Here is a 20,530-nt window from a genome sequence, read left to right as displayed (position 1 = left end):
TTGAGGTCACTTTATATTCAGGCACCTAGCCTTTGCATTAGGTATGTTTTGCCCCCTAACACATGGGTTTGCATATTAAGGTCTTCTAAACCTTTTCTGAGGTATTTTTAGGTTTGGGCGTTTGTCCCTTTTACCTCTCTCTGTTTCCTTCTGACCCTTCTGGGGTATGCCACCACCATCTGCAAATGTGTTATTGTAAGTCATTATACAAATCCTTACCTTCAGACCAGGTTTCAACTGCAGTCAGAAAGCCCATGCAGGTGAATAGCATAGGGAACAGTGTCAGAGACAAGCTAACTAGAAAAGAAACCACATGTTGAGGCTGGACTCAAGCCGTCTCAGACCTGCATCATTACCTGATACTAACCACCCACACCTCCCTATTATCCAAAGTCTGTTCCAGGAGCCCAGGAACTAGATTGGGATGAAGGCTAACTGGACAACAACTTAAACATATACCACAAAAAAATTAACCACCGCACAGATCTGTTCTTATTATTTACTATGTAATTGCAGAAAGGCCATATAAGCAGTATAGGAAAAACAGATTTTTGAGTAATATGATCACTATGACACAGGACCTAGCAACCAAGCAGATACAATATAATCTGCAAACTGGTCCTAAATTCTTCTCCAAGACCAGTAAAGGGGTTGTATCTTTAAAATCTGGGGACAGCTCTCTGCAATACACTTTCAATATCAGTGCAACCGTATTTTACTTTCCTATAGTGGTTTAAATATTATCATTTGTTTCGACCTCTTTGGTTGCGTGCTATAAATTGCTCTGCCTTCTGTCCCTATTTCTGCAGCTCTCTTCTGCTCAACTGGCATTATGAGTATGGCCAATAGTGCACACAAACATCAAGGGAAAAGTATGAAAAGGTCTCAACACAATTTGAAACTACACTTCACATGGGAATGTATGACCCAATGCTTAAGAACTTGCATTGTAAGCAGTAAACTAGGAGTAAAACTGAGTCTATACTTCATACAAAATGTATATTTCTAGATTCTGCCCTACATAAATACCATCTCCAATAGATGTTGGATACATTTCTCTCATTTTTGTTTGTAAATGGGCATGTCATGCTACAAGGAGAAAAGGCCACACAATAGAATACATACATTTGAAATTATATTTTTCATTATGAAATACATTCTATGAATTGTATTCTGATAGAAAAGACATTAACTGTGATACAGCTTGGAAGGTTTTGATAGGGATAGCTTGCAGAAGTCCAAAGGAGACACAACAAAGCAAACTCAAAAAGACAAGAATTGAGGTATAAAATTTGCATTTATATTACAATGAAAGAATGATACAGCACGATACTTTCAGTGTGCTACAGGCTTTTTGCAAGCACCATGTACTGTACAGTACGTGTGTCCAAATGAAACTTTACAATAATATACATCTAAAAAGCCATAAAGCGTTTCGTTTCATATATATATATTCGAATATCTCTGGCACAGAACCTGCCCAGTGCACCTGTAGAATTTCACCACCAAGTTTAATAACGTAACTACCATGGAACGCAGCTCTTATATCGCCAACAATGGGCTTTAGGAATGTCAAAGGCTTTTATTACTACACCGCTGACTTCACACCACAAACTGAATTGAAATATCAAGACATGTTAAACATGGTGCAATATTGATTTAGAACATTTACAAAACTAGTTTATGTATCATTAAACAATTCTTGTTGCTTAATGAACATATTGTGAATTTAGGGTAGAACATTAATTTAAGCAGTGTTTAATTTACACACATACTCCATAAAATGACTTTGCTTAACCCAGTAACATATTTAGCATTCTTAGCTATTGTGTAGCTTAGCAACCATGAAGAGTATATGTTTTCGCTGAATTAAATCAGGCATTTCAGTACACTCCATACTGCATTTCATCCATGATTATAAGGTAATACAGGAACATTTAGTTTATTTGTAAATCATACTTTGACCGATTGTACCTACTTATGCATTTGATTTATAAATGCTGTTTTCAAGTCTGTTTATGATTGAGCTAAAAGGGAATGCCCACTGTGTGAGGGTGTCAGCTTAGTTTATAATGAAGCAGCTTACTCGGATCTCTATAAAAAAAGAGAACCTTAATGAAAAGGAAAGTAATACTACATTATTATTGAAGGCACAGTTAAAAAATGTATCTCCACTATTTTACATGCCCGCATGAAAATTAGGTAATTAGGAAATGTAAGCTCTCCATGGGAAGAAGTTCAGTACAGCAGGAAACAAGTTCAATGCTGCACTTTTTATTCTCCACACTTTGAAACTACAATATAAGAAATTATTGGTTTTACATGTGATTTTGGATCAGGTTTGATGAGTCGATGCCTTGGAAACATTTCAGTATAAAAGCAATACATGGAAATTAATTGGGAGGCCAACATTTTATCTACTTCACTATACTTAACATTCAGGCAATAAGAAGTGTCAAAGTAGGAGGACACTGTTAACACTGTTAACAGCTTCTCCAAAGGTCCACCACAGGAATAATGTAGCTGCACCCATTCTACACAAATTATTAACACATGGGAATGTTGAATAAGATAGATGCAGATTGATATACAATCCGAAATAGAATTGAAATTTAAGAATATAAGGACCATTATTACAAGAGAACAACACTCTATCAAAGAGATTAAATCTCATCAGTTGTGCAATACAATAAACGTGGATGTAATTTGGGCATGACCTCAGGATTTGGCTTCTCTACTTTATAAGTCACATCATAAACACTTCAGTGGAGTACTTATTAATACCTTTTGCATACATGTAAATCACGGGTTTCAGCTGGTAAAAATAAGCCACTTGTAGTTTAAGATGTGTAAATAATTCCAGAAGAAACTTTGAACCAATGGAAGGGGCTAATAACTAGCAAGCATGTCATGCTTGCTCAGAAGTAGCCCTTTCTGAGTCAAACATTAAAGACATAAGCCTTAATATCCATGGAATACATGAAGTAATACAAACAAACTTGTTTTACACCCTGAATACCTTCACTTTTATGAGAGCCATAATACTCTTTCTACTTCAAAGATGTAGATTTTTGGAAGTGTCTGGTCACAGAAGAATGTAAAAATGTAACTTTTTGATCTGGACTGATGGACTTTTATACCCCATAGTCTAACCGAATTTAGTATTGTTAGATGAATGACATTCATAACTGCTTCTCCTACTGCAGAAAAAGGTGAATGTGAAAATCTGACAGATGTGAATTCTTTGTGGGTTTTGGCCAGACTCCCCCATGGTTTCCTGTATATAAGCCCTAGAGTGTATCAGCCCTTTGTCCTGTATGTTCCTTGGACTCCTGCTTGAGGTAATGAATGCTGATCAACAGTTAGGTCTCCATTTATAGAGTGTGGCAAGAGGAGGGGTTATCCTCAGCACACAATACCTGTTGGTGTCACCAAATTTATAAGCAGAGCTTCAGCTGCCGTCCCCAATAAATCAATTGTGGAAAATAATACACACTGTCTAGTTGGGAGGATACAAAACTACGGCTCAGGAACGTCCATCTCTGGGCAGCTCTTAGCAGCCTATTTCCTAAGTGAAGCCGGATCACCACGTCCTGGTCTGGGCAACCGAATGCAGAGCCAGTGCATAGTGGAAGACGTGCTTCTGCCAGAAAATCTAAATGGCAGACTTACTATTTTATTTTAGTTGAAACTACTAATCTAGATGAGCCTTTCAATCTTTTGTGTTCTATTGGCAATAATTCACTGTTCATAGCTTAACTCCTATGATTCTGAGATAGACAGGCTTTTAGTTTTCAATGACAAACAGTCTGATAAAATGCTGTAGCAGACTATAACCTGAGGGTTGAAATTGCCTTAGAGAAAGGTGATGTAGAGAGCAACAGGCTTTAAAGAAGAAGCTGCATGGCTCTTACGTTTAAGAAAGAAAGAATTTCAAGAAGGAGGGGAAGGAGAAAACAAAGATGACTTCAAGGAATTGGGCTCCCTATTTGCTTTCCAATGTCATTACCTTTAACAGGCTGGCAATTCCTAGCGACACCAATGGACTACAAAGCTTAGTAAATCCATCAGAAATTACGTCTCTCACAGCAGTAAATATTCCAAGTTAACTTAGAGAAAATACTCTCTTTAATATCGGCATTTTTATTCTAGATCACTGCACCGGATTCTTAATGCATTGTACCTTGGCCATTCACACTGGACAGAAACACATTTACTTGATTGCAGGAGAAGGTTAGCGATAGTGTGGTCTTAAATCATGTATATGAACTGTGGACTAAATTAAATTTGTACAGTATTAGGCTTACATGCTGTTCTCTGGCCGGCCAATATTTGGCTGTAAAAAAGTATTGCCAACAATCAGCCCTAATTTAGGCATAACTTAAAATCTGACTTTTAATTTGTGAAAACTACCAAGGAAAGACACATACCTTTAGAAAATACAGAGTTGCTTGTTAACATGGAAACATGGAAAAGTGATTTCCAAGAGCATTGTTCTCAAAACCTAAACCTTGATGTACCACATTTAAAACCCCCAAAGTAATCAAAAAGAGTTAACCCAAAAAAGTGCAAAGTGATAGACATTAGACACAGGCAACAGCACTTCATTAGCAAAATAAATTAGAATGTTAGTCCCCATGGAAGACACAAACTATTTTTTGGGTGCTTAACTATGCATATGTTTTTTTTTTCCTGAGAGGAGAGGGTTACGCATTATTAAATTATAAGAAAGAAACAAGACGCAAAAGAAGCGTCCTCTAAAAGAAATGGTAGTGCAGCAAACATTAATTTCAAAGAAGAATATTACATCTGTGGAACTTTTCTGTTTGATGAATATCAATAATCACTTATTTTATGCTTCATTTGCATTAGAAGAAGCCATTTTGCTGTATTTACACTTAAAGTGCACATACTTTCAACTTAAAAAATCCTAGATACTGAAAGTACATGTTGCAAAGCCAAATTAGACTTAGGACAACAAACGTGTAGTTTAAACATTGCAATGGATCCCTCATGATTGGAAATGCATAGAAAACTACCTGTTTTTACCACAGGTTGTAATAGGTTATTTCTTCCCTCAAGAAAGAGCTACTACTATGGACTAAAAGAAGAAACGAGAAATTTTAAAAGACAAATGATAAGGCATGTGACTATTAATGATGAGATCTAACACACACGTGGAAACTAAGAGGCGTCTCAATAAGACTAAACTATAGGCTTTACAGTATAGGTTTGATGTCCCTGAAACCTGTGACAGTGATTTTAATTGTTTTGTCCAGAGAACTCCCCAACTGAAGGACTGTTGGTTCAAGAAGGCGTTTGATAATTTTTGGTACAGGTACTGATTAAGGCCTTGTAATGCCCAACATATACTGAAAACGTTTATTACAGTGATGATGCGAAAGGAACACCCACTATCATTTTATGATGCGCAAATACTGCTATTTATGCAAATGTTTGATGTACAGTTCGATATATTCCAAATTTCCATCTTGCAATAACTGAACAACACAATCTTTTTCACTCATGTTTAACATGGCTGCTTGATTACTTTATTTTAACTGAACTGTTTTCACATCAATTAAAAAACTAATATGTGTAGAAGTACTTGACTGAGGAAATTATGTTTTAAAAACAGCCTAGCACATATGATGTATGAAATGCCCTGTGCAGAAGAAATGGCCAACTTCAAATTCTATTGTTCTATCCATATTAAAGGTACCAGTGGCTTCTCTGTTTGCAAGCTAAGGGTACGTTTCTTTGGTTAGAAGGTTCTGTGCAGAGTTGGTTTTAATGAAAGGAAACACTTTACAAATAATCAGTGTGTTTATCACATCATTAATGAACAGCGTCAAGATACTTCAAGTTTCCTTTTAACAGTCATGTTTAGCTTTAAGGAAACTCATATTTCATGATTTAAAGGATCCATCGTTTCTAAACAAAATGTACTAGCCATTTTTGCTGCTTGTGAGCTAAACACCATACATGTTGCTTGTGAGCTACACATAATACAAATATTGCCATGTGTTCCTCGTACAAAAGGATTTAGTAATATGCTCTTGTATTTGACATATTACCAAATCCTGCATAACAGAAAAGGTTGTTTTCTTATTCAGCTGCCAAAGTTTAACCATGGACCTTTCCCCAGAGACAACATGCGGGTGGGTCTAAAATTAGACGATGTAACTTAAAATGTAAATGTTCCTTGCTGGCAAATGCCAAGTAATATGCAAGGACTTCAAGCTGCCACAAAATTATTTCATATTTCTTTTCACTGTGGTTTGCAAACCAACAAAAGGACGTATACACAAGCGAGTGAAATGTTGAAAGAAAAACTGCACCTATGTTCAAACACATAGGGGTAAATCAGTGCATTGCAAATTGTGAGTCTCCCTAAAAATGGCACTGCTTTTCTAAAATGTTCAGTACGAATTTGGTTGTGCTCTTTCGGGTGGAACACACAGACGCCTTGGATTGCAAAGCTCAGATATGTGAAGGAAAGTTCCCCAGGAGGAGTCGGTTTAAGGAACCCATCAACTTCAACCTATTCATTTCATACGAATATCTAACTCCGACACTCACGGGGTTCTGACGAGCTATATGACAAAGGGAAATAGGCCCCAGCATGAAAAAGAAAAACTCTCACTGGCGACCATAGACCTACGCATGATGGGGAGACTTCTACATCAAATCACTTAGTAAACATAGCTGAATTGTCTGTTAAACAATGGAAAAGGGGAGATGTACATAAATTGTCAGTCACCAAGGCACAATAGGACGATGGTGGATAGCCCCTGGGACTCTGGACTGGCTCTGTATTATTCTCTCCCTATACAATAAATGAGAACATTTAAGAAAATATAATACAAAATCTCTTACAGGAAATATAGACTACACTTGCTAAATCACTTATCTTAAGTGTGAATAGCTTTTTTTTCCTTTTTTATTATTAAAAAAGACCTTCTTTGACAAATAATGCAAAGACTGATCTATTTTACATACCCGGCAAGCCATGCTCTAATGACTTCAAGAAGCTGAGGTTGTATAAAAAAATACATCTTCGTAGTATTGCTACAATTTGTGTAAATATGTTCTGAACTGCTTCATCTATCCTAAATAAACAGCGCTGTTTCACAGCATAAACTTCCATTTGTTTAAAACAACTTGTAAATATAACGTGCAGCAAGAGAGAAATGTTGAACTATGCTTTGGCTGGATGCCGCAACTTGAAGCCATACCATCCTTAAAATGCAGTGTAAATATGAGAACGAAAAAGAAAGAAGCAAAATATATTCACTTCCCTGCATGTCAATAAAATGTAGCTTCTGTATTGCGTGTATATAAGTCCGGATCATGGCAAGAGTTAAGCGAGTAACGCACAGAAAAGTAATAGGAAGCATAGATCATTTCATACAATGTTGTCATTAGAGCTGGCTTTCCTCATTTTCTTATACAGTAGTGACTTTTCCTCTGTTCTTGATCTAAAGATCATATGGTGGTATGCACATTTAAATATGTGTTTTACATCTGTAACACAACAGCTGAAAAAATTAATGCTACACACTTTCAGTCTGTTATAAAGCATTTGAAATATTTCATTAAAAACAATTGTTGAATCTTTCATGAGACTGATTTAGAATCATTACATAGTATTTTTAAAATGCTTTTTTCTGGTAAATAAAATAATTTATTTTCTTATCTTATCAAACCTCTTCCACCTATATAGAGTTCCAGCATATAATTGAATACTTTTGCAATGGAATGATATGATTGTAAATCCGGCCACTTCAAGCTTCTGGTAAGTCACAACTGTACCTAGCGCCACAGCTCTCTGCAATAAAACCACAGAGTAATATCGTCAGGTGGTTGAATTGCAGGGGATTGTGGGTAAGCGACCTCATTCATTTTTAAACTACTGCATTTGGGATTTCCCGGAAGAGTGGCAGTCGACACAACAGCAATTATTTGTACAAGTGCCTTTCAGTTCGACGGTCTTTGTTGTTCCAGTGGCTCAGGCGTTATGAGAGTCTGGCAGTAAGTCTGTGGGAATGTGCGTATCCACCGTCACTGGAACCACTCTGCAAGCTATAGTGGTCATCCACATCACTAATGCTTCCAAAACTGTCCATTTCACCCGGTGTAAATTCCATTCCTTCAATGTCTACTTCTAAAAGAAACAGAAGACATTCAAGAAAGATTAGTTTTTCAAGTATGCTTAACAAACCAAGCTGTTCCATTCTCAAACACAGAACCACACTTCTCAAAATTCATACTGTGGGAAACAAAACCTAGCAAAGCAAAACAAGTGCTCTGGAGACAATAATAGAGACCTGACCACTCTGAAGGGTGTACAGAATTCCACTGAACAGGATTGTTGGTTATTTCGATGCTACATACTTTGAAAACGTCACATTTTATCTCAGGAAATGTTGTGCAAAGAGGGGACTACTGAAAGACATTTAACCAAACGAAGGACGGAACAAGCGAACAGGATTGAAAGTGAGGGGCTTCTGGCACCCTCATTTTGTTCAGGCAGCAAGTGCTTTTTCAGGAGAGAGAAAACACAAAAGCATTAGCACAGAAACGTACTGTGAATGTGCCACTATGTGGGTTAATCATTGTTTATTGCCACTGCGTCACACTTAAAAACGTAGTTTTAACCCAACTGTAATTGAAGTACATTTCAATTAAACGCAACACATTATTATTATTATTCTTTTGGGCTTATTAAGAGTTGGGTTATTCACCTTGTGTGCCAGTTATAGTCATTCACCAGTTTTCCCTAGTCATCATCAGAAAGAAAAAAAACTCAAATTCTTTAAAGGTTCTGTTGAGGTCTATCTCTTAATTTGTGTGTATATACCAACAATGAGTAGACAAACATTATGAACTAATGTTTTTTTCTATGTACATTTAGCAATATTTTAAAAAAGGTACTGAAAAATAAGCCTATACAATAAGGGTGTATGCTTCATACTGTATTGTAGTTTGTAAAACAGCATTTTTAAACAGCAAAATATAGCATGCAAGCTGGACATTGTGTACATATTGTAATGTTTGAAATTCACAGCGGGCAGAGAATCTAAACATGATAATATGAATTTCTCATATCTATTAAAAGTATCTAGTACTTTATTTATTTATTTAATTTGTAAAGTGCACATACAATCCAGAGGGATTGAGGCGCTGTTTCAAGTACAAGACAAGTACAGGTAAGGGAAGCACACATAGTCATACAGTGAGGAGTTGGTGGAAGACAGAGCACATAGGTAAAGGTTTGTATTGGTTATACAGTGGCAGTGTATACATACACGTTAGTCATACTGAGACTACCGAGGTAGGGTGTCGCAGAATAGCTGAGCTTTAGAGTAAGGATGGGGGAGTTAGGAGAAGAGCTGTATTTTGAGGGCTTTGCGAAAGATTCATTAGGATTTTTCAGCCCTCAGGGATGGGGGGAGGTTATTTCAGAATTTGGCGGCGCAGTAGGGGAAGCTTGAGCCTCCAGTTGTACATCTTCTCACTTTTGGCACAAGGAGTCTGTCTGAGTAAGGGGTCCTGGTGGGTCTCGAGGAGTGGGCTTTGGTGATTCTTTGTTTAAGATAGGGAGGCGCTGTATTGGAGAGGCACTTGTGGGCAATGGACAATGTTTTTATGTGGATGCGTTTCTGGATGAGCAGCCAGTGAGCTTCCCTTCTGGCATTGGAGATCTCTTCTCATTTGTGGATATTCAGGGCTGCTCTCAGGGCATTATTTTGTATAATTTGCAGTTTTTAAATATTTTTAGTGGAGGTGCCTCTAAAAAGGACGTCACAATAGTCTATCTTGAAGCCAATGATGGCCCGGCAATAGTGAGACAATTGTGTTTTGTGAGGAAGGGTCTGGCTCCATTGAGGACTTTGGTTGCGTAGGCTGCCGAGGAGGCAATGGCGCTAATTTGTCTGGACATGGTTAGCAAGGCGTCAAGGATGACACCCAGTCTCTTTACTGTGGTTGAGAATGGAATCACACACTGGTCGATCTGGAAAGAGGGGTATTGAGAGTTGAGTGAGTTACAGGCATGGCTTTTACTGACAATTAGGTTCCTGTCTTGTCGCTGTTAAGGCAGAGGTGATTTGCTGCCATCCATGCCTGGATAGTAGAATAAATGTAGTTGACAGTATTGGAATCCTCGGTGTAATTACCTGAGTGGGATCGGGATTTGTGGGTCATCGGCATAGTTGGTGTAGGCTATGCTGAGGGAGTCTAAGATGTTGACGAGCGGCCTGGTGAAGATATTATAGAGGGTGGGGGCAATGCAGGACACTTGGGGGACACCCCAGGTGATGGGGGAGGGTAAGGCATTGGCTGTGTCTGAGAAGACTCATGAGTCTGCATTCCAAGAAGGATGCAATCCAGGAATTTGCAGGTGGGGAAAAGTTGGCATGGGTGGTGAGGTGTTGGCAGAGGATTTGATGGTTGACCAAATCGAAATCTGCAGATAGATTTAAGAGGAGGAGCAGGGTGCAATTTCCTTTATCCCTGATCTCATCAAACTGATTCTTGAGATTCGGTTCCATGTCCTGGGCGGAAACCGGATTGGCGCACATCCCTAATATTTTATTGTCCTCCAAGAATTGCTGAACCTGCAGGTAGGCTGCAAGGTCTAGAATTTTAAGTAGGAAGGGGACTGTTTTAATTGGCCGGTAGTTGGATGGAATGGTTGGGACAAGTGAGATTTCTTTCACGAGGGGGAGGACCCAGGCTTCTTTGAGGCTGGCTGGAAAAGTACTGTTGGCGAATGAGGCGTTAATGAAGGCAGTAATGATTGGGGTTAGCACGTCAGCACAGTCTTTGATGATGGATGCTGGGCAAATATCACTGTTGCATTTAGAGGATTTCAGGCTCTGGATTAGTTTTGAGACGTCACTCTCGGCAAGGTCTCTGAAGTAGAAAAGATTGGTGGAAGGAGAAGGGGTGGGAGAATGGAATTGGAGTTGTTAGCTGCAAGGTCATTCTTGAATGTGGCTTGCTTTGAGAGTATTTTTTAATTTAGGGTGTCCGAGCACCATGATACGTCTTTGGTGATGGTGGCGGGTGGTGAAGTGGGGGTTTCTAATTCCCTATATATGGTAAATATTTCTTTGGTGTTAGAGGAAGCAGTGCTAATTGCAGAATTAAAGGAGTTGGATTTGGCTGCGATAGTAGCCATCTTGTATTATTTGGATAATTTAGTGAACTCATTTTTAAGAGCGAGGGAGGGGTTGTTCCGCCAAGCTAGCTGGGCTTGATGTTTCTTTGTGCGGAGTTCTATGAGGTCCGGTGTGTACCAGGAGTTTGCATGTCTTACTGTCTTGGATTTGTGAGGAGCTAGGGATCCTAAGATATTCACCACTCTAGAGAGAATAGGAGTGTATGTTGCCACTAGAAAGTTTGGGTTAGGTGTGAATGGGGGCTGGAGCTCTGGGGTGTTAAGCAGTGGAAGTATGTGGTCTCTTCTAAGCTTGTGTGAGCTGTGTGTTACTGCAGGAGGTAGCAGGATGCATGTCGATTTGACTTTGGTGGGCTGTGGGATTGAGAAGATGATGTTATGGTCAGGCCAGGGACAGGGACTGATGATCTTACAGTTGTGGTCAGCGATCCGGTCTAGTATGCGTCCTTTAGAGTGTGTGGGAGAGTTAACCCGTTTGCATAATCCTAGGGTGTTGAGGGCGTCAGATAGTGAGGATGCGTGAGGGTAACTAGGGTCAAGTAGGCCCAAATTGAGGACTCCTAGTAAGACAATTTGAGAAGAGGCTTTCAGGTTCACCTGTAGAATGTGGAGTAGATTTTGCTCAAAGTTGTGGGGGGGGCCTAGAGGGCGGTAGAGGAGGTGGATGTTGATTGTGCATGTAGGAGTGGGTGCATATTTTTTTTGGTTGAAACTTCTGTTTTTTAGTACATTTTCTGCACAAACAGTACAGGACAACATACGCAGTTGTAATAAAACAAAACACGAACCAGGTCAAGTGACCCCCGGGACCTCTCCCGCCCCTATTACAAATGTGAATCGGGTGGAGATCTTGTCCATCGTCCTCCAGTGTCCGCTGTTGCATGAGCCTGCGTGTCTTGGTGTAAAGACACCATCTCATTGAACAATTCCCACAAGCCGTCAACCTTTCCCTCCACCACCCCAACTGTTAATTATTACTACTACTACTACTACTACTCGGGATCGGACTTCAGGTCGTCGACAATATTGATGTGTGGGTGTGCTTGCTTCATGCCTATTATGATTATTGGGTGTGGGTTGTGGTACACAGGGGTTGTGGTACAGAGGATCTGCCAGAAGTTTGTGGACGAGTCTGGGGCTGTGTGTCATTGGGATAGGGTAGCTGCGATTGCGGTATCGCCGGCCCCCTGTGTGTGATAGGCTCTAAGGAACAGGGTCGAACAGATCCCAGAGTTTACGTGCCAACTCCGCTTTGGCGGATTCATTCTTTTAAGTGCGTTCCTCTCCAAGCAGCATGTCTTGGCCATCATAGCAGACAATTGTGATTTGGTAGGTGGCGCTGCTGTTTTCCAATTAATTAATAGTAGTTTGCGAGCGGCAAACACTGCAGTGTTCATAACTTTGCATGCCAAAGGGTCTGTATGCCAGTCTTTATAGTTGGCCCCAAAAAGCATGTCTCCCGGGGACAGTGTTATATCAGCATCTGGGAAGCAGGTGATCATCTGCCTTTGTGCCATTTTCCAGTATTGTTTGATCCTTGGACACAACCATTTTGGCACACCCACGCCAGCAGAGAGGGGAGGGTGCCAAACCCATTTTGTGAATTCTAGATAGGCGTTGGATGAGATTATACTGGATTTCTCAATTTTTTATGTTCAGTGAAGTCCCAGAGGTTGCCTCGAAGTACTGGTATATGTCACCCGTCTCGATTGGGGTGCCGAAGTCCAGTGATCATGATTCCGCGAGGGCTGAGTTCCTCCCCACATTATTTGGGATGGCCATGGAATAGAACATACTGAGGCGCGGGTGGGTTGGTCTCTGCCACTCTAGTTCCAGCTCACAGGGGGCTGGGGGAGCTTGTCTAGAGGTTTCCGTGGTGTAGTGTGTAATCTCGGCACAAACGGTGCCATACTGTAGCCACTGCCCCGCGTGTAGGGCCAGTGTTCTGCCGTCCTCCAAAAATGTATGTATTTTGTGGTCGTCGCATAGGTCGATTATTTTAACAACCCATTGGGTGTCCTGTTGTGGGTGGAGTTTAGTCCTATGGTCTAAGTGAGAGGAGTCTTGACTGACATCCACACGGGTGCTATCTTAACGTTGATGCCCTGTTGGGATCGGAGCTTGTGCCATTTGGTTATGGTCAGGCCCATGACGGGGTGTGCCTTAAGGTGTTGTGGTAGATTCGCCGGGGGGATGGCGAGTACGTCTAATGGTGTTAATGGAGCCATCAGAGGCAGTTCCGCACCTCTCCACCCAGAGCCATCACCTGGATTCAGCCACCGTTTGGGCCAGGAGATCTTTGAGGCCTGATAATAGCTCTGCCATGACAGTAATGCAAGGCCGGTGTCCAGTTTAGATGTCGGGAGGGTCCACGTGCGAATACGTGCTTTTTTTCCCCACCAGATACATTTTGAAAACACAGTGTCTAGTATTCTGTACATTCCCGGACTGGGGGCACACGGCAGCATCGTCACCAAATAGATCACTTTGGGTATCAAATTGATTTTGATGCCATTGATTCTGCCAGTCAGGGAAAGAGGAAGGGTGTCCCATTTGGTGAGGTTCGAGCGGATCCGGTCAACCGTGTGCGGGTAGTTGACGTCTCGGAGATCCTCCCCCAGATATTTGATGTGGTCCGTTTGTAAACGGAATGGAGCTACCGCTCCTGGGTCCCAGGGGATGTCTGGCCTTAGTGGTAATATCTATGATTTGGCCCAGTTAACCCGGTAACCCGCAATTGGACCGTATTGCTGTAATAGGTGTCGCACTCAGGGGAGGGAGGTGGAAGTATTGCCTATGTATAGGAGAAGGTTGTCGGTGTATAGGGAAATCTGGTGTTCACGCCCACTCTCCAGAGCCCCTGTCACCGGGGGTCTGTCCGTAGTTTCACCGCCACTGGTTCAATGGACAGGGCGTAAAGGAGTCTCGATAGTGGGCACCCCTGATGTGTGCCTGAATAAAGAGCAAAGGGAGCAGAGGTAAGGCTGTTGGTGGTCACAGTTGCTTCAGGTTCTGTGTACAATAGCCGGATCATACTGATCAGTGACGGGGGGAGGCTATAGTCAGCGAGAGCGAGGAACATAAAGTCCCACTGGACTTTGTCAAATGCCTTCTCCGCATCGATTGTGAGGATAGAATCCCCCTGAGCCATTTCCCCAGCAAAAACATGCAATAGGCAGCGAACATTGTCCCCAGAGTGCCGTTTGCGTATGAAGCCTGTCTGGTCATCATGCACCAGGTGAGGCAAGACTGATTCTAGCTTCTGTGCCAAACATTTCGCAAGGAACTTGGCATCAGAGTTTATCAGCGATATGGGTCGATATGACCCGCATTCATCTGCGGGCCTCCCCTTTTTATGGAATACCACTATGCTGGCAACCATCATAGATTTTGGCAACTGGCCCTTGTTGATCGCCTCTGAGAACACTTCATGAAGTAAAGATCAATTGGGATCCAGTTGGGACCCGAGGCTTTCCCGGATTTAGGGCGTGAATCGCTTGCTGACGTCAACCACTGTCAGAGGGATATCCAGCGCCTCGTATTGGGCCTGGGTGATTTTTGGCAGTTGGTTTGAGCTCAGGAAGCCTTGCATCGCCTGTGGCGGGAGTGTCTCCAGCTTTGCGTATAGGTTTGCGTAAAACTCCACAAATCTGGCAAGCATCCCCTACGACTAGATTCCCTTCCCCATCCCGGATAGATGTGATTGTCATGGTTGCCTGACTCTGTTTAAGGGTGAGCGCCATGAGGCGTAGGGGTCTATCATTTTACAGGTAGTATCTTTGGGACCAACTCGAGAAGGATTTCTGGACTCTAATGGTCGTGATGTCTTTTATGTTTGCTCGTACCTTGCCGAGCTGCATGAGTGTTTGTTGGTCCAGCGTTTTTTGTGTTGCTTCTCTAGGACCTTTAGAGCAAGCGTTAACTGGTCTTCCTTGTCGCGCCACTGTTTGAGCTTGTATGCTTGTATGCCCATCTGGAGATACGTTGGCTTCTCGCAAAGGCCTTAAATGCATCCCAGCATGTTAGAGCGTTGCATGAGGGGTTGATATTTGTTTCCGAAAACATAGCTACACCCCCCTTGATGTGTTCTACAAAATCCGGGTATGCCAGGGCTTGCATATTTAAACACCATCTTGGGGGATTTTGGGGAGTGTCTGGCAGGGATAGCCTGTTCTTGACGGGCGTGTGATCGTAGACAGTAATAGTGAGCATAGAGCATTCATCAAGTATGTGTAGTGCCGTGTTAGGGGCCAGCCAGTAGTCTATCCTCAAATAGCTCAGGTGTCTATATGAATAAAACGTGTAGTCTCTATGAGCTCCGTGTTTGGTTCTCCAAACGTCTTTCAGCCCCAGGTCCATGAGGAGGGAGGTGAGTGTGGTTAGTTTTTTTGATCTACGCATACCCGGGGAGCATGCATCCTGTCTATCTATGTCCGGATCTAGTGCAGTGTTCAGATCCCCACCAACCAGGGTGAGCTGTCTCATGTAAGGTGCGCAGGCTGCAAAAGTGTGAGTGAAAAGGGCTGGGGTGTTGGTCATTGGAGCATTGATGTTAATGAGCGCGAGTGGATGTTGATGTAGCAGGCCCTGTACCAAGATGCATCTCCCCTCTCTGTCGGAGACAGTGTTTTGGACTATGAAGGGCACCCTTCATAGTCCAGAAACAATAACCCTTGTTTTTGGTCCCTGTGGACCAGAAACAATAACCCTTGTTTACCCCGGAAGGGAGCGTGAGCGGCTGCACCACCCTATCCCGTCTCAAGCTTCTTTGATTCCACATCGTTCAGATGGGTTTCTAGAAGAAACCCTATGAAGATCCCTCAAGTGGTTTAGGACTCGTCTGCGCTTTATGGGGTGTCCCATCCCCTGTACATTTAAGGTGAGCAATGTGAGCTTATCCATCACTCTGTAAGGATGGGTCCGTCCAAGTCGTCTCTTAATTGGGAGTCTGCTTGTGTATCAGTCTCATGATGGGTAGTATGGTGTAGCAGCACAACCTGGCCTCCTTATTTCCAGACTTGTCATCCATTCCCGAGGTATTAAGGAACCTTTGAACATTAACTAAAACTATAGAGAGTAACGTCTCTCTTATAACATTGGGTATGTGTGCTCCACACCCAATACAAGACCATGAAGCCCATACATGGTGCTTCCGAGTGCGGGTCCGTGAGGTCACACGTGTTCCCATGTATGTTGGATAGCCCGCAAGAAGGTGCCTGTAAACACGCAGATCTGCCGGGGTGTCTGGCCCGGATGGTATCACCCACGCTGGCTGTGTGTGGGTTGAGGACCAGGCCAAATCGACACATTCTGGGCTTGGTTGGCAGCAGTGTAAAGGTTTTGTGGATCGTTAAAAAAATGCTTGTAGGGGTTCGAACGCCAGCTAGTCGTTACAGCCACGCAGGCCAGCTACCAATCACGTACCTGATGGTTTGCGTTGCTCCCCCCCGCCCCGGATGTGGATGCAGATAGCGATAGTTTCGGGATGGCATTCAAAACACTAGACGTGCTTCTGGGGCCATCATAGATTTAGGCAAGTGGGCTTCGGTCCAAGGTCAACATGGGCAACTTGTATACAGTCTGTTGTCTCAGGCGTAGTGGAGGTGAGGATTTACGGTGTCGGCTCCGTTCACCCCCGGTCTGGTCCCGAGGCCCCTCCCGGATCTTTGCTTCCTGACTCTGTTCCATGGCATGCAGAATTCGGATGATACTGTCGTATGCGATGATGGTGTCCTTTGCTCGGCTTCTCGTGGGTATTCCGTTGAGACTAGATTTTGGCATTGCAGGAATCTCCAGGCATCCTCCAGGTTGTCAAACGAGTGCCATTGGAGTTCCAATTGAACGCACCATACAGCCGGAAATTTGAAGTAGTGCCTCAGCTCCTGGCCCCTCAGTGCCTCAAAGAGGGGGTTGAAGCCTTTTCGACAGCGAGAGACCTCTGCAGAGTAGTCACTGAACAACCTGATGTCTACCCCCTCAATGTTTACCTGGCCGACCGCTCTGTACGCTTTTAAAATTACCATCTTGTGTTGAAAGTTCAAGAGTCTGAGCGTGGTTGGCCTCGGACCCTCTCCAGCCGCAGGTTTCAGGATCGGTGCCCGATGGATCCTTTCGATTGTTGGCTAACGGGGTTTTCTATGTGGAGTATGTCTTGTACGAAATTATACATGAATTATTCCAGGCCCTCTGCGTCCTCAGGGAGGCCTATCATCTTGAAGTTGATCCGCCTGGATCTGTTCTTCTGATCCTCCATCCTGGCGCTGAGGCGCTGGACCCCCCTGATGATGCCGTCCAGTTCGGTCGCTGTCGAGTCCTGATTATCTTTGAGCTAGCTTATGCGTTGCTCGTTGTCAGTAGTTCTCTCTGCCTGGGCGTGGAGTCTCATCTGGACATCCTGTTTTATATCCTGGACTGTAGTGTTGGTCTCTTGTGTGCGCTGTCCAATGAGCTTTATTTCAGCCAGGATGGCCTGGAGCTGTGAGGGGATATCCATTGTCGCCTTGCGTCTTGCGGAGCGCCTTGGTGTGGATTCAGCGGTATCTGGGTCTCTTGTCGATCTTGGCTGCTTGTCGATGGTCTCTTTTAACACAGCCCCCCAGGTGTCCCCCGCCATTGGTTGTGTGCGTGGCTAGTTCCACTGCAGGTGCAGGGCAGGTACATTTGCGGACCCAGGAGAGACTGAGGAAGGGTCTTCACCTGTTTCTTCTGCCTGGGCCGTGCATGGGCCACTGACCACTATCGGGCTACTTGACCGATGAGTGCAGTATGATGAACTCTGGTTAGTTGCAGAGCCAGATGTAGTGGCATCGTGAGAGACCGGAGATGTCTGCAGGTGTTGCCTGCAGGTCCGCCTTCACAATAGATGTGGGCCACGTGGTAGTCTCACCAACCCCGGCACCTAGGAGAGGACTATGTCTGGTGCGGTCGTGGCTGCAGCCTGGTGAGCGGCTGGTCTGCTTCTGGGACACGACTTATGGGTGGTTAGTGCTGTTGGGAAATACTGCTAATGGCTGGAATGGTCCTGACTGCTTGAAGCGGGGAGGTGAAGCCCCCTCCACCCTGCCAGGGGTGACCTCAGCAGTAGGGAGGTCGTAGGGCCTGTGGCAGACGGAAGGGTTGGTACTCCGTGTTTGAGGGCGGCCTCCCACTGGGGCCTATAGTGTGCAGTGTTCTGAGGTGCGTTGTGGGGAACCGGGATCTGTGGCGTTAGACTTGTGTCTTGTTGTGGCTAGGGAAGGGCCCCACAGAGTAGATCAGGGGCATTGCTGTTGTGGAGGCTCCTCGCCCGTTTGCTTGCTTCCCTCCATGCCGGGGGCCCTGCGCAGAACCGGGTCCCGGGGTCCACTTCCTTGTCCCTGAAGTCGCCCCCCGAGAAGCGCACAGCACACCTCCCACCAACGGGTCCTCCCTTAGTGGTGTGGCGCAGGATGGTGATGTCCAGCTCACCCGGATCCTCTGGTTGCAGTCCCCCAAACCTCCAGGTGGGTTGCAGTAGCCGTGGAATCGTGGATGAAGCATCTACGCAGGTCGGGGTTTGGCGGTCCGCCCAGGGCTATTGCTGGCCTGGGATTTGATGATGTCCCCCTGCTCAGGGTTGGGGGGTGCGCTGTGGATGTCTCCGGGATGCCTCCCGGTCTGTGTAGGGCGGGGGGGGGAGATCAGGCCACAACAGGATGGGCCCCCCTGGTCCCAGGGCACCCCCACACAAGAGCCAGAGCTGTCCGCACCCCCCAGCCGTGTGGTGCCCACACTTCGGGGGCCGCTCCTCACCTTCGGGCACTGAGGGGAGATAGGGCTACCTGCGTGGCGTGCTCTATGTCGGCACTCCCCGAGCCAGCGCAGGCAGAGGTTCTGTCATTCCAGTAGATGGTGTAACCCTGGGGTATGGCTAGGGATAGTACTGGGCCGCAGGCCTCGTGAAGCCAGGTCTCAGATATGGCTAGTGCATCAAGGTTTGGCATGTGCGGGCAGGGAGTAAGAGTTGATGAGTGTGCAGTTCAGAAGGGGCTGTTTGCTTGTGATTGGGACAAGTGGTCCAGTGACAGGTTTGATATTTGGATGGTGAGATGGTAGCTTGTGCTGTTGGGGGCGACTGGCTGGTTGAGTGATGTGGCTGTTATGTGGCAGTGATGCAGTGTTTGTGGTGGTGTTAAATGAGGTGTCAGGCTTCATGTTGACTGTGAGGGGGGGCAGAGGTAGTTTCTTGGTGAGGGGGTGATTCCTTCCTGGTTCCTAGGCCTAGTGTGGGGGCAGCGAGGGTGGCGGGTACAATGCTGAGTTGGTTATGTTGCTCAGTGTGGAGAGTGAGGGGGTTGGTGTGGGGTGGTATGGAGGTGGTTGTTGTGGAGGCGTGGATAGTGGAGGTTTTTTGAGGGAGTGGGTCAGTGTGCAGAGGCTTGCATTTCTGGTGTTCAGAGGTTGGTGTGCAGTGGCAATGGGGCTGCCCCAGAAGCAAGAGAGCAGTATTTTGTTCCTGAGTGATGGCAGGAGATGAGTAGCGGCTTGTGGCGGTGAGCCCGTGGCGGTGAGCCCGGGGCTGCTGGAAGGACGCGGTTGCTCTTAGCTGGCACAAGGTGGGGGAGCCTGGTGGTGGAAAGCAGCCTGTAGTGAGCGCGTGATGAGGAGCGCAAACAGTGTCTTTGGCTTCCCATATGAGGTGTGCGGGCTGGGTAGCGATCCGATAAGATTGCAGTGTCCATGAAGTTATGATTAGTGGTGGGGGCTGGGCTGGTAGGAGAGGACTCTGTGCTGTGCATTCTTTGCATGATGGGCACGGGTAGCCTGGTAGCGGCAGCCTGATTTTGCATTATATGCGCATACGTGCGAGCATGGCTTTTTGGGCAATGTAGTTTGTAAGTCAGGGCTGGGTTGACATGAGGGGAGTGGATGCCCCTGAGGCTGGCAGTGAAAGAAGGCATGCTAAGCATGCTGTGTGGGGGTGAGTCTTTGCCTTGGCTAAAAGCTGCTTACTTGATTGCAGCAGATGCTAGATTAGTGAAATCTAGCCACGCATGTTTTCCTTTCCGTGCGGATCGCGTACCGTTTGTCGAATGTATGCAGTGAACTTACTTTGTAATGCAGTGCGGCGGGGCCGGCACGCACAGTGAGCGCGGCTCCGAAGTGAGAGCTGGCTCCAAGAAGGTGCTAGGAGTAGGGGAAAGCGTGTTTGGCTTTCAGTGTAGGCGGATGGACGTGCGCCTAGCGTTTGTAGGGTTCCATCTGTTAATATCCCTGCAAAAATATCTCAATTCAAAAATATCGCCATATGTTTGCGGACCGATGGACCCTGCGGGGGACACCCCCGCAACCCCTGCATTATTTTAAAATGTGCGGAGGACACCC

The 20,530-nt window shown here is 44.7% G+C and overlaps 1 protein-coding gene across 1 annotated transcript in view; it reads right to left on the bottom strand.

The window, feature by feature from the left end:
- Positions 1–7,570: 7,570 nt before the first annotated feature.
- Positions 7,571–20,530, bottom strand: part of MXD4 (MAX dimerization protein 4) — a 336,017-nt gene continuing 323,057 nt past the window's right edge. Inside the window, exon 7 of the mRNA XM_069632124.1 lies at positions 7,571–8,167. Coding sequence (XP_069488225.1) covers positions 8,019–8,167 — 149 coding nt within the window. The 3' untranslated portion in view covers positions 7,571–8,018. The remainder of the gene's footprint in view (positions 8,168–20,530) is intronic.

The sequence above is a fragment of the Ambystoma mexicanum genome, chromosome 6q (genome assembly GCF_040938575.1).
Source record: "Ambystoma mexicanum isolate Mex_15411 chromosome 6q, UKY_AmexF1_1, whole genome shotgun sequence".
NCBI classification, from domain to species: domain Eukaryota; kingdom Metazoa; phylum Chordata; class Amphibia; order Caudata; family Ambystomatidae; genus Ambystoma; species Ambystoma mexicanum.
This window is presented reverse-complemented; position numbering and strand designations above follow the sequence as displayed.